The sequence below is a fragment of the Camelus bactrianus genome, chromosome 3 (assembly GCF_048773025.1).
Source record: "Camelus bactrianus isolate YW-2024 breed Bactrian camel chromosome 3, ASM4877302v1, whole genome shotgun sequence".
Lineage (NCBI taxonomy): Eukaryota > Metazoa > Chordata > Mammalia > Artiodactyla > Camelidae > Camelus > Camelus bactrianus.
The window spans coordinates 106,229,079-106,244,273 of NC_133541.1; the positions used below are offsets into that span (position 1 = coordinate 106,229,079).

At 35.8% G+C, this 15,195-nt stretch overlaps 1 protein-coding gene across 5 annotated transcripts in view; it reads left to right on the forward strand.

The window, feature by feature from the left end:
• The window catches only part of FBXO38 (F-box protein 38), a 51,058-nt gene that overhangs the window by 13,049 nt on the left and 22,814 nt on the right, over positions 1–15,195 (forward strand). For 4 of the 5 annotated variants that reach the window (XM_045517474.2, XM_074360900.1, XM_074360902.1 and 1 more), the window contains exons 4-11: positions 2,108–2,271; positions 2,479–2,644; positions 5,402–5,539; positions 6,749–6,886; positions 8,493–8,586; positions 9,610–9,740; positions 13,197–13,367; positions 14,998–15,140. In XM_045517474.2, the coding sequence (XP_045373430.2) occupies positions 2,108–2,271; positions 2,479–2,644; positions 5,402–5,539; positions 6,749–6,886; positions 8,493–8,586; positions 9,610–9,740; positions 13,197–13,367; positions 14,998–15,140 (1,145 nt within the window). The remainder of the gene's footprint in view (positions 1–2,107; positions 2,272–2,478; positions 2,645–5,401; positions 5,540–6,748; positions 6,887–8,492; positions 8,587–9,609; positions 9,741–13,196; positions 13,368–14,997; positions 15,141–15,195) is intronic. The other variant, XM_074360901.1, reaches the window with a different exon arrangement.

Here is a 15,195-nt window from a genome sequence, read left to right on the forward strand (position 1 = left end):
TTAATGGCTAATCAGGCTTCTTTTCAGTTAATACCAATTTGTTAATCGGTGCCCTTTAGTTACTGTCGTTTAGCAATTTTGAATGTCTTTTGTTTTTTACTGCCTTTTATCAACAATATTCATATCCTGAATATTGTTGATGAAAGTGTGATGAAGCTGTGGGGCTAGCCAAGGAGGGATGGGGCCTTAATAGAAGTGAAGGGCTAGGGAGATAATTGTCTTGTTCTGTTCTACTGTGTTGACCAGAGTTTATCACTGTATCTTTTTGTGAAGACCATTGCAAAGTCTTGAGGCTAGAACTTAGCTTGGTGGGAGGCGGACCATATTTGCATTCAGATACTTAAAAGAAACGATCCTAAGAGAGAAGGATTTATCATGTTCCAGAGAGTGATTATTTATAGCAAGACAGAAAAAAAGTAGGGTACTGTGAAAATGACTGTCATTTCTCATTATTAGATTTACTTTTAATAGAGGTTAGGCCAGTAGGAATTGTGGAGATGGGGTTAATGCACTACATAAAGAGACAAGATAGCAGAGCTCCCGTGTGGTACAGTATCTCAATTAAAATCTCTGCCCCTATCAAATTAGAAAAGAATTTGTCTACACATTGCTGATTTCTTTTAGACTGTGATAAATACCTGTGAGCCCAAGGCTTCCCATCCCTGCAACAAATGTGAGAGAGTCAAGGCAAACAGTCTTTGGCTAGAATAAGATCTCACTAACCCTGCTTTGCTAATGCCACCTTGGTCTAGTCTCTGGAGTTTAAACTCTGATTCTCTACACAGTAATGCTAACTAAGGTTTTTGTATAGCACTTTATGGTTTACATATGTTTGAACCGTACTCTCACACCATCTTTGTAAAGAAGGTGGAGCGTTACACATTCTTTGGTAAGAGGTAATGTGTAATGTACAACAAAAGAGGATGGACATTGACAGAGGTCAAGTTCATTTTTTACATTTGTGATAACCTTTTTCACTGGGTTGTGAGAATAGATAAGAAAACATGTAAAATGGTTAACACACTGAATGGCTCAGTGAGTAAAGTTGCTGTACAAGACAACAGTAAGAACTGTTACTATAATTAGGCCAGGTAGTCTTTGAGGTCCCTTCTTACTCTTCATTTTTGTGATTCTGAAGTTAACATACCTAGGCTAGCCTTGTACAAGCAGAACAACTTTCGAAAACTGTAGTATGTGATTTGGGGCTTCAATTTTATTCTGGAAAATTAATATTTTCATTTGTCATTAGTGAGCAGACAGTTGGCTTTCTGACAGCCTCCATTAAAAACAAAAAAGCCCCAGGTAATAAAGTATCATCTGTATGAGACCTGTTCTCCTCACTTACGTCACCGGCAGCTCCTGCGGTGGAAGTAACCCGTCTCTCTCTTCCCATCTAGTTGATTCCCACCGTGAAACACAACTGGACACCCCGATAGTTTTCTGTCCACTCAGCATCCTCTCATTTTGGATCACTTAAGTTCTCTCAGCAAACTTGCATCTGTCTTTTTCAGGAGAATGAGTTGTCTAAAATGTCATGAGAGTGATAGTTAAATACAAGATAGAATAATTATTGGGAAATGGATAAACTAAGAGAATCTAGTTTGAGATGGGATTTAGGTTAAAGTTGTGAGCTTCCTGGAGATGGGGCTCATATCTTACTCATTTTTTTAGTTGTGTGCTGTGTAGAGCCTAGAGGTTTTATGGACCAGAGCACCTTTAGGGGAGGAGGATGGTGGTTAGGTGGGTGGTACTTCCTCACTTACCAGTCAAGTAGGTCCAAGCTATCTGGGTTAAAAGCATATTGTTCCTGGCTGAAGATTTCTGTGCCTTAAAAGCAGCAGCTACAACAAAAAAGAGAATAATAAATTAAAAGTGTCAGCTGTAAAGTATCGATTCAGAATAAGTGGAGTTTGACACATTTCCTCTGTTACTAAAGGAATTCTTTTGTTTAACCATTTGTTCAGCTGTAGTGTTAGCCTTATGAAAATTTAAAAAGGAAATCTCTTTTTTTGTTGTTCTTTTAACTTTTGATGAAAATTATAAGTGCCTGCTCAATATTGACCAGTAGAAAGATGAGCTTGGCTCTAAATGCTTCTGAACTTCTCAGGCTTCACAGATTCCAGTTTTCTGACACTATTGAAGAAGATGCCAGATGTTGAACAGCTATATGGCCTTCACCCTAGATACCTTGAGAGGCGAAGGGTACGGGGCCATGAGGCTTTTAGCATTCCAGGAGTTCTGGAAGCTTTGCAGGCATGCCCAAACCTAGTGGTAAGTGCACCTGGTTGAACATTTGACATCAACTGATTGATAAAATACTAAATTCAAAGAATGATAGAACATGTTCACTCACTTGCAAATTTCATCCACAACAAACTTAAATTCCATTGCATAGTTAGCATCTTATGATACAGAAATAGAAGCCTTGGATGCTAAATTAAAAGCCTTTCTTATGCTTGCTTCGGCATTATTTTGTAGGGTGTGGAAACTTCTCATTTGGAATTGGTAGAATCCATTTGGACATATATGCCGCATGTTCATATTTTGGGGAAATTTCGTAATCGTAATGGAGCATTTCCAATTCCTCCTGAAAATAAACTGAAAATTCCTATAGGAGCCAAAATTCAAACTTTACATTTAGTTGGTGAGTACATGTTTCTTGGGCTGCTTGTGACTCCTTGAAATGCCATACAACTGAATATTCACCAAAAGGGAATAATGAGGATTTTAGAAATGGCTTTGCTGATTGATGGTGGCAAAAGAAATGCTTGTGAGACTCGCATAAAAATTCAGATTTCTCATTAAAGAGTCCTGGGTGGTGGGGGAGAGGGAATACAGCAGGTAGAATACAGTAGGTGAGAGAATTACTATTTCACAACCAATATGTTCTCTGTTTGGAAGACAGTTTTAATAGTTTTAAAAATTGTTGGGTTTTTTGTTTTGCTTTGTTTTTTGAATGAGGCAAAATCCTGCCCTTGCTCTCCAGTATCCACCACTTGGTACTTGTCCTACCCTCCAGAGGAGCGTTCTTCCCTACAGCTTTCTGTGATGATGGAAACGTCCTGTATTTGACCTATTCCATATGGTACCCACTGTGGGTAGTGAAACAGAGGAACTAAATTTTTATATTTGATTTTATTTTATGTTAATTTATCAAATAGCCACATGTAGCAAGTGGCTGTTTTATTATACAGCTGAGCTCTAGAACACCGCAGAATAAAAACATCACGGATAGCTCTTAGTTCACATGTATATTCTCCAAGCAGAAAATCCCCCTGTGTTCTTCAACCCAGAGCCGATAGAAAACTGCCACTTCTTTTTTTTCCCTGAGAAATGAGGAAGAAGTGATCTTATTTCAAAGACCCTATTTGCAGTGGTCACAGTGTGCACTCTCCATCTAAATATCCTCTGAAATTGTATCCCAATAATTTCAACCTGAGAAAATGATAAAGACGGATATTTTCTCAAATTTAATTTGTCATCTTTGGAGATACTCCTCTTACTATAGTCTGACTTTTACTATTTTTTCATCATTTTATTTAAAATATACATACTGAGTAGCTGCTGTGTTCCAAGCATTATTTCAGGTATTGGGGATGGTCCTGAAAGAACTGGGCATTTCTGAAACTGGGTCAAGTGGTGAAGGGAGAGCAACAGGGATGATAAGAAGTAGGTCTTAAATAAGATTTAGGTACGCAATTATGGAAGAAGAGTAAAGTTCTCTAGCAACCCTTCATTTACAAGATCAAGAAGTGGTTCTGATTAAGGACTTGGATATCTAGTTTGAATTTGGATTTTCAGATAATAAAGGAATTCTGTAATATCTAAAATCTATAATATCTAAAATTTATAGTATGTGATGTCAGAGACTGTGTTTTTTTATCTTTATATTTTCCATGATGCCTGCCATAGTTCATTGCAAATATAATAAGTCCTTGGTAAATTTTGTTGAAATGCATTAATTCATTTGATTAATTCAACAGTTTAACACTGTGATGGTGATACAAACGTGTATAGTAAATTAATGAACATGCTGGGGAAGACAGGTAATTGTGTCATTTGTTTATAGAATGGATTTGGGGTAAAATGTGGATTGAGCATAGAGTATAACAGTCTTGTCTGGATCTGCCTCACCCTTGCTACTTTGGGTTTCCTAATCAGAACTACCACCATCATGGTAGATGTTAAATGTAACTTTGTGAATTTTGTGTCTTGAGTCTCAATTTGTACCTCACTTCCTCTGCTTTTCTTCCTTTGGACTAATCCCCAGTTTTACTTCCCATCTGTTGCCATACAGTGTTTATGCATAGTTCAAAGCTAAAGCTAACTATGCTTTTCTGGGTGGACTATGTTAAGCAGTAATCCTTATAGTAGGAGCATTCTGCAGAATTTAGCTTTTAAAGAACCAACCATTCAAGTACTCTTGATTTTGCTTTTTCTAGTTGCTTTTGCTAGCAGGGTGTGCTGACTCAAGATTAAAAGTTGTATTAAACTGGTTTTGCCAGCTATTGTTTTTTAAATGCCATCACTCTGAATCCTTGGATTTCTCTGAGACTTGTGTCACTTCCTTGGCTTCTCCCTAGTCTACAATGTTTAGACTCTTGGGCAGCTTCCTTGAACTGCTTCCTTCCATAAGAATTTTCAAGTTACCCATCTTCTTTCTTCTTCCATATCTCGGGACTTTTCCTCCCACTCTGTATCCCCCTTCTTCCAGACATGGTTCTCTGCAGGTATGATTCCTAGTAGTAGTGAGCCATTTAGTGATCAGAAGGATAAAATGCCTTTATCAATTTGAAATATTAAAACAGCTGACAAGTTTCTCACTTTCTCATTCATGCTGACTGGCTTCTGCCACACATTTACAAATTCTTAAGACTCAGAAATTTATAGAAACAGTTTTAATCTCTGTCTCTGGATACCATCCAGAAACAATGATATTTAAAGCCAGCTAGCCTGCCTTTGTTCTGAGAAATTTAGTTTCCCACTGGTGGGGCAGTGGACATTGGTAGTCAAATAGTAGTTTTGTGTATTCCTCCCCCATCTTGTTAATTCTGCTTTTAGTAACCTTTTTTCCTTTTACATCTACTGGGAAAAATGTATCGTAGAAAATTGTAGAGTTACAAGAAAAACTTATGTATAAAATGTAGAAATACTTTAAAAATCCTATCTTCTCATATACCTTTTCTAAAGAAATAACAAAGTAGTCTGTTCATGGTTTGCTTAAATTGTTGAAGCCTATTTTAAATAAGTTATCTTGATAGACTTTACTTGGGTAATTTGTTCTCACGAAGCTATCCATGAAGGATATACATCATCAACTTGAAAAATAGATTGTTATACACGGAATACAGAGTCTTTTAGTTATTTTCTTGTTTGTTCTTTTTTTGTATATATACTTTAGGGGTGAATGTTCCTGAAATTCCTTGTATCCCAATGCTAAGGCACCTTTATATGAAGTGGGTAAGACTCACTAAACCACAGCCGTTCAAAGATTTTCTTTGCATCAGCTTACGAACTTTCGTCATGAGGAACTGTGCAGGTAATGGTACATAGTTGTGGAATTATACATACAGAATTCTAAATATATCCTAAAGCAAACTCCATAGCTACATTTGTAAATGAAATTGTGCTGTTACTATTTATGTTTTGTAACTTACTTTATGAAGATAAATGTACCTTTTGTTTTAAAGATAGTAGACATATGATTTGTGTTTGACCCTTGGCAGAAAAAGTAAAGTGTCACAATATCTACATATTCCTTATAGGAACTTTTTACCTTTTTATAGGATTGTTTTAATAAATTTTTGTTTACTTTCTTTGTCTCTGGTCCCCTAATCATCCTGCATGTAAATAGTTCTCTGACCTAATCGACTTTAAAGCATAAAACATTGCTTTTATGATACTAGTTTTCTGTTCAGAAACCTTCAGTGTTTCTGTTCCCCTAGTGTGTCAAGTGAGAACTGTCCTGCTTCAGAGTTCATGATGACCAGAGCCCCTCTTGATATCATTATTTCTGACTCCTTTTCAAGATATGCCTTCTTTCAGTCAGGCCTGCCCACTTGGTGTTCCCAAACAACCATACCAGTTTTCACTTCAGTGTCTTTCTTTATTATTGTTTCCATGTCTGGAGGTAGACACTTCCTTCCTTCTTTTTACTTGTATACATTCTTCAAGTTTTGCCTCTTCAATTTACTTTCCCCTTTTTCTTTTTTATGTAGTACATCAGATCTTATTTTTGTACTTGATATGTTCTTCCTTTTTATCCCTTTATAATTATTCATGTTAGTTTTATGTTCATGTCATTTGCAAGCTGTTTGATGTATAGGATCCTATCTTTTGTGATCTTCTGTAACAGCTAATACAATACTGGTCACGTAGAGAGGTGTTTAAGTCATTGAGCTATTTATTTGAGTGAAAGATCAAATTTTCAGCTTGGCTTTTCCCCCTTAGTTATTTTGAGCTCAAAATTATTGAGACTTCAGGGAATCTACCAAAAATACTAAATATCTCTCCAACATTACTGAAAAATTCTTATGCTGAATAAATATATGGTTAACAGAAGCTGAATAAGTATGTGGTTAACAGACTAACACTTTCTCTTTTCCATTGAGAAGTATAAATTGCAGAGAGCCAACCATTTGGCTGTCATTTTCCGATGTAGAATTTATTTATAAGATTCATTTCGGTTACTGATTTGAAAATTCATCTTGACAGTTTACATTGTTCCGTTGAAATTTTTTTTCTCCAGGACCCACAAACTCCTTGAAATATGTCCCTTTAGTAACAGGCTTAGCCTCTGCCCGCAACTTGGAACATTTGGAAATGGTTCGAGTTCCTTTCCTTGGAGGCCTTATCCAACATGTAGTTGAAGACAGTTGGAGATCAGGTATTCATTTTTCTTTAGTTACAAAGTATTTTAAAAATCAGTGTAGAAAATTCATTAAGCTTTTATTTAGCTTCTTCTCTGAGTCTTTAAAAGAAAATACTTGTTAGTAATTGCACTTTCTATCTGATGTACTTGATGAAGAATACGTAACCATGAGTGTGGGCTAATATTCATTTCCTTTTTATGCAATGTTATGCAGTCTCAAAATAAATAGTAGAGTGATAAGGCATGTTTTCTGGCTTTTTAAATATTAGTACTTAGTTAATAATTCATGTTGTATTTGGAATCTTTCTGAGAAATGTGAACGGAGATATCCTAGTGCCTTTTGCTGAGGAGAGATGTTTTTTGACTTAGACACTTTAGGTCTATAAAAGAACTCAGGCATTGGTAGTGTTAATTTACCATTTGTCTAATACTTTATAGTATATAAAATGTTATCATGTTTGTAAGTTGGATATTAGATCCATCCATCAGATAATGGCTTTTCAAAAGAAAAAAACATTTTACTCTTTAGCTTTGTTAATTATATTTTAAGTGATATGTAATAGAATTCTGTTATCTCCTCATTGCAACAGAAACACCAAGTTTAGCTATATAGATAATTCATAGCTGGGAACTAAAAATATAACTTTGGATATCCAGCATACAAATGGAAAATCATCAAGTACCATTGGTAACAAATGGACATTATCATTAATACATTAAAATATGACTATGCAGTATATTTTTAGACGTTTTGTCAGTTAATCAAGTCTGGTCTAAGTGTTCATTACATTGTGTTAAGGGGATGGTGCAAGTTCCCTCAAGATCAACAGCATTATTTTTATTCCATGGCTGTAGCTAATAGGATAAAGTCAGAAGGGAAAAGATGACTACTGTGGAATCATTCATTAGAGAGAAGACCTGGAGAGAATTGCCAAAAGCAGAGTTTGTATAAGGGGCCTAAAAGTGGAACAAGACTTTTCTTCCCTAATAAATATTTAAGAGTGACTTCCCCTTGTATTTTACTTAAGGACCCAGTGTACCTCACACAAAAGTTAATTCCAGATGGATCATAGATCCAATGTAAAAAAAAAAAGTTTTTGAAAGAAAAGTTAGCATGTCTTCTTGACCTTTGATAGGCAAAGATTTCTTAAACAGTGTACCAAAAAGCACTTACCACAAAGAAAAAAGTTGGTAAACTGTGCTAAATTAAAATTTTTGTGTTCATCAAAAGGCACTATTAAGAGTTAAAAAGCCAGGCTATAGAATGGGAGAAGCTATTTGTAATACGATATCAGACAAAGGGCTTGTATCCAGAATACATAAAGGACTCCTAAAATTATTAAGAAAAGGTCAGAAAACCCAATAGGAAAAATGGGAAAACATTTTGAATAGAAAAGACTTCACAAAAGAGGATAATTAAATGGCCAATAAACATAAAAATGACAGATTTCACTAATCAGTAGGGAAATGCAAATTAAAACCACAGTGGGATACACAAGCACTAAAATGATGATGCCTAAACAAAGCATTACCTTCTAATTGTGTGTAAATGCTTTACTGACAGTGCTCTGGTCAAATGAAGTTTGTATCATTTTGTTTTTTCCCTTTCTCCTTTTACTAGGTGGTTTTAGAAATTTGCACACTATTGTTTTGGGAGCTTGCAAAAATGCACTTGAAGTAGATCTTGGTTACCTCATCATCACTGCTGCCCGTAGGTATGTTTCCTCTTTACATTGTGTCTTATGTCTTGGAATATATATGTTTTTCCCTGTTTAACAAAAATTGGGGGAAATATGTATATGATGTTTAATCATGCCTTGTTCAGATTTAAAATGCAAAGGAATTGTTTAGACTCACTTAGTGGTTGTCTTCCTTTATAACCGATGACCAGGTGAGCTGCACTCCGGACCCAACAAGCTCTGAAAGGGCTTGTTCTCATTAGAGAAAAGCAGTCAATTATCTGGGTGCCTGAGAGTCCAACAGAAGTCCGTATTGCTGCCCTGAGTCTGTAGTCCTCTCAGGAACCATTGTCTCAACCTTTGAAAGATTTTTTGAATTGTTTTGGTTAGTGGGTGGTAATATTTGCTATTCAGAAATCAGTATTTTAAGTCAGCTTTTTAGAGTCCTGACCTTCAACATCTTTATGTTTTCAACCTATCTTTCATATCACTTTATGCCACATTTCCTATTTTCTATGTATATCAAACGTCTATCTCTGCTTTACTTTTATGACATTTAAATTAAATAATCATTTTTAAATTTGTTTTAAGAAGTCTTGCTTTCCATCAATAGAACATTAAGAATATAAATAAAACAAAACTATATCTAAGTTTAAGTAGATAGGTATTGTTACCTACTATAGAGCTATACTCTTTGTTAAAATGGGACTTAGTAGTTAGCCTAAAAATGTTGTAAAGAAATACCAGATGCAGATTCTCACCTTGACTTAATCAGGCTTAAGAAAATACTGGAAAGGATGTATTATTATTAAAGGATAAATCATTATTGTATAATTCATTGTTATTTATTGTAACTTTATTGTATGCCTAAGATGTCCTGACACTTTATATAGTATTCTTTTAAAGGAAATAATCTCTGATACTTTTTAATGGAGGGGAGAAAAATTGTTTGCATTTGACACTTCAGTAAAATAAACTTATTTCAAAGCCTTACATTCGGAAGAATCTTTGATTCTGATGGCTTTCATTTTACTCTGATATGTATCTCTGTGTTTATAGGTTACATGAAGTTCGGATCCAGCCATCCCTAACCAAAGACGGCGTCTTCTCTGCCCTAAAGATGGCAGAGTTGGAGTTTCCCCAGTTTGAAACCCTTCATCTGGGATATGTAGATGAGTTTTTGCTGCAGAGTAAGAATAAATTATCCATTTAATTCCCTTAGAATTGCTGTAGGGAACTTAATTGACAAGCTGAAACCTGAATTGGGAGGTGCCACTATTTTCTTGAGTACAAAACAACCTAAACTCTTGTTCTCACTTCTTGAAAAATTTGAACTTGAAGTGCCAGTGATTTTTTTGGTCCTGTATTGCCTCTGATTTTAGCATATTATAGAAAATGGTGATTAACAGTCTGCCCCAAAAAAGATCCTTATCTACTTTTGATATTGTCTCCACTTTGCTGCCCAAGTTTCTTTCCCATTCTGCTTCATTTTTTTCACAGAATGTCATCCTTGGTTCCATTTGTTGAATTTGATCTGCCACACTTCTTGAAGCTTTTGATGGTCCTCTCAGATGAGGTCCCATTCCCTGCCCATGCTCTTCATTTCCTTAATAAGCCCGCTGGGTTCTGGATTTTCCAGATAGTGTGAGCACGTAATGGTCAGTATTCATTTAATGATGATTGCTGTTGGAAGGCTTGTTGACAGCCTTTTCTGGAATGTATTTACAATTGAGAACTCATTCCTTTGTGTTTGAATGCATGTCAATTCATTATTCAAACTTTCTTACAGCATAACATTAGTCAGACATGCAAAAACATTTCCACCATCAGCATGTTTTTATTTTTGCAAGAATTAGTTTCTTACCCATGTGATTTAGAACAAGTCTTTGTTAAACTCTCACTGTCATACGAGATGGCATTTTTCCTTTGGCTCTAACTTGCATTGTAGAAGAACATAAGAAGGCTTAATTCTTCTTTGACAGTGCAGGTTAAATAATATGACTGGTTGTCCTTTTTCATTTCTGATATATGTCACAATAATAGTTGAGTTTTCTTTTTGTTTTTGTTTTTTAGTTTGTTTTGTCTTTACTTTGTTGCAGTTGTCATTAATATAGGTGAAGGTTTTAAAAAATCTAAGCATTACTTTCTAGCCAGTTTAACACAGGAATCATTTTTAATTTATATAGCTTTGAAAATGATCAGCTTTTTACCAACGTAACTTTAAAATGCTAAACTAGAGTAGTGATTTGATATAAAATTAATTTGTTTCATTTCAGGCTTTTCTGATTTTAAATGAGGTTGTTAACGTTCTCTCTTTCTGTAATATCTTTGTAGTAACTTAAAATTATTAGATTGATAATTAGTGTTCTTCCTACAATCTTTTTCTTTTTGTTCTTCCCAAAAGCTCAAAACTGGACAAATTTTGCATTTTGAAGGTGGCCACATTTAGTTCCACTGAAAGACTGTCTTTGAGACTTATCTTTATAACCAGCTATTTCCCTATAGTTTTTCTTTGCCCTCCACACAGATTTTCAATAGAAAAACACTTTTACCTTTTGACTTCCATTATCTTATATTTTCAACATAACTTGTTTTCGTAGTCTCTTTCCTATTTAATAGTCTCTTAGTTTTGATCTTTTTATAAGCCATTCTTTTTTCATATTTGCTGCAGCTCATTCATTTCTTCTGTATATGTTCTCTTCTTTGTTACTCCAAAGACAGTCTAGGATTCTGTACCAGAGTAGGTGCCGGTGCTTCTGACAGACTATGTAGAGAGGAATGAGGGGTCACTACTTACCCTCTTTCACTTAATCTCTTTCTTCTCAGTAATTTACATTTTGAAGCATCTCTCCAGGAGGTTGGGGTGGCTCCTGGTAAAACTTGTGCCAATTTTTTGTTACAAAGAGTCTGGCAAAAAAAAAAAATCACCTTTGTCTTCCATACATTTATGGTAAAAGTGACCATGCTAGACTGAGGAATTGGATGTGCGGGAAAGTAGGTGCTATGTATTAGGAATATAAGAAAAGTGACCAAAGGATGAATACTTAGAGAGGGGTTCTTTGTGTACATAGATTTATGACCTCAGAGCTTCATGTGAAGGTGACAGGGTTGTAATACCCATTGAAAACCACAAGTTGTATAGAGTAGTCTTTAGTGCTGGGACTTTGGAGAGAGGGAGTGAGATGGAATTTTATTAATTATGGACCTTAGGTAAGTTATTTCCTGGGTTCAAACCACCCAAGAAAAAAGAAGGAAATGGTCTTGTCTCCATCTAACAAATGGGAAAACATGGACTTTTATTATTACAATTTCTGACACTTAGAAATCATTCAGTGAATGGTAGCTTTTACTTTTAGCTGACCTACAGGCTAAAGAAAAAAGGAAACAAAAATGAGTCCTAGGTGATGCCATCAGGTTTTTGAGGGAGTGTAGCAATCAGGAGACCCCAAGAGCAGGAACAGAATGGTGATCTCAAAGGATTGGATGTAAGACATGGATTTGTCGTGTCAGGCTGCAGCATTTATGCCAGCAACACCCAGGGTCAGTTCAAGATCCACTTGATCATAAGGGAGAAAGCAAGTTTTGAGTCCAAAGGACAAGAAAGAAGTTTTTCCCAGGAGTCTAAAGAAAATTGCTCAGCTAAATTATAATGAATGGATTAAGGTGAAATCTCCAAGAAATGTCAGTAAATACAAAAAGAAAGGGACTATAGGAGAGAGGCTGAACTATATGGAAAGTGAAATTGGGAGTGGAAAATGTGTCCAAGCTAAAAGTATAAATCCCTGTAATGTGCAGGGCAGCTTTACCAGAGCAGTCGTATCTTCTTTGTACTTTGTGTCAGTTGATTTCAAAGACTGTGAGAGACATTTATTGGGTTCCTGCACTATGCTGGACATTGAAAATGTCACTCTTAACTAACTAGACAGAGTCCCTTTTTTCCTTCAAATTTCTCATAGTTAAGTGGACCATTCTGTAGAGTGAAGGGCAGGCAGATGGCAGGAATAATGATAGGAGGCAAGGGAAGAGGTATATTTCCAATGGCATAATCTAGAATGGAGAACCCTCTTTTACTAAACCCACGCCCTAGTCTGATGAGACAGTAGGCACTAAAGCCCAAAGGCAGAGAGAGGGGGTGTGTTTGAGTCAGAAGTCTATTTCTAGGGTTAGGTACATAGTTACTAACCAATACCTGGGTTCTAAAAATGAATCTGAATTCCCAAGTTTACCCTTCTCTACACATGGCCACACCCGACTCCAAAACCCTTTTCCTTATACTGTGAAAGAGTTACATTTTTAAGATTTTGTTTTTCTTTTTAAAAGCTAAAACTAAAACTTCACCATAAATGTTATGAACTGATACAATATATCCTTTAGTTTTGCTTTTAAGACTTTTTGCACATTTTCCCTTTTCTAAACAGTTGATAATTTTTTCCTACTAGCTGTCCCTTGACAAAATTCTTATTTATCAAGACAAATGCTACCATTCATATAGAAAACCTAACCAAAAATTGTACCCGAACCTGAACCTGATGATGGGCAGATGACACAGCGATCATAGACAGTGATCATACTGGATGTTAAGCTAAAGAATTCGCAACACTCCATGACACTTAAGAATCTTTTTTTAAATCAATTTCTCTTTCCAGGCAGAATGGCTAATGCAGATCTGGTGAAGTATGGTTTGGCTGATGTGGTGGAAAATCCTGGTATTATCACTGATATAGGGATGAAGGCAGTCAATGAAGTTTTTTCCTGTATCAAATATCTGGCAATTTATAATTGCCCCCATCTACATAACCCATACAATTGGATCTCAGGTACTTGTCTGCTTAAATAAAGCTATATTTTATTGATGTCAGAGTAATATTTATCTTTGTTTTCTGAGTGTGGCATGAATTGCATTCCTAATGTAATATGTAGATGTTTTATATGGATTGTTCATACAAGTTCTGGGAACCTTTGATCACTGAATTAGAAATTTATTCAGTGCCTCTTTGAACTCCTGAAATTCTCTGCTTAGAAATTTACACTGTCCTGGTTGTAGATTTAACTGTCCTAATCTTTATATGTATTTCTTTGGTCCAGATACGTAAAATTAAGGTTAGGAATTGTTGCCTGGGATATTATAGTTTTCTCTGTGTTACTTTCAAATGGCGTATCATCAGAACAGACAAAGTCGTATGTATTAAAAAAAAAACTTTAATTAGGTGACATATTAAATATTAACTTGTTGTGAAATTTTCTCTTGCCCTAAAATCCTAGACTGTTTCAGATATCCTCTCCCTACCTAATCCCTTGTGTATGGAAGTGTGACTTCTGTGCACTTTGCGCTTGGTGTTTTTCCTCATGGGGGGAGTACATTTTCCTCCCTGAGAGAATAATGCGATTTGTTTCTTTCAAGGCCTTTCTTAAATACGTAAATTCACAAATCTTTAAATAAATTCAGAGCTAGAGAATTTTCGTTGTAACAACCCCATATCAAACCAGTCCCCGTCACTGACACCTGCAGACTAGCCTCCTCTGCTCTCTGCGCCACTGCGCAGGGACACCACAGCTCCTCACGAAGCCCGTCTCCAGGCCTGCCTGTCGTAGGGCTCTTGGGCCTCTGCTGAGATCACTCATTAGAAGGGTCACCCAGGAGAGGGAAGTTCTACCCCGGCCCAGCTGCACCAAAAAGTTACTGGGAAATACAAACTTGAGGTTGTAGCAGGCGTACATCGCTTTTAAAAAATAACATTTATTGGGTTTTTGGTTTGTTTGTTTTCTTAAATACAGAAGAGTATAAAGAAGAAAACAAAAACTGGCCTATAATCCCATCACTCAGAACTCCTGTTAACACTTAAAAACTAAAAGTAATACATGTACTTGGTAAACAATATCAAACAGTACAGAAAGGTACAAAATGAAAAGTCTCCTCTTCTCAAAGGTAACCACCGTCAACGGTTTCTTGTATATTCTTCTGGGCAGGTTATTTTGTGCATATTATAGCCTGTACACATGTAGCATTTAATGATTTATGTATCCAAAGGACCTTACTATGTATACATTTTCCTATAGCTTGTGTTTCGCACTAAGGATGTTTTGGAGAGCTTTTCACATTGGCAACCATATTAGTTCTTCATTTTCTTAATAGCTGCATTACTGTTGTATTAAATGAATGCACCGACATTTCTTTAACTAGCATGTAGGTTTTTAAGTGGATCACATTTAAATAAAGGCTGACTTAGTTTCAGGTTAAAAATTTCCAAGCCATCTAGTTTTCACAATGAAATTAGGTAAGGAAGCATTATAATTTAGAGTCATCAAGTTTTAGAGATCATGAAATGAGAGAAAATTTACTCAAAGAAAAAGGATTTGAAAATCTTTGCGACCCATAGCAAGCAAAATCCATGGGTGATGGAGAAAGTCTTAGTTACATTCTCTTTGGCCATGTCATTTCTTCAACAGACCACTCAAGATGGACTCGCTTGGTTGATATCAACTTAGTGCGCTGTCATGCTTTGAAGCTGGACTCCTTCGGCCAGTTTATTGAATTGTTGCCCAGCCTGGAGTTTATTTCACTGGACCAGATGTTTCGTGAACCACCCAAAGTAAGTCACGTTTGAGAGAGTTTTTGTTTATTTTAATACTCAAGGAAGAAAACAA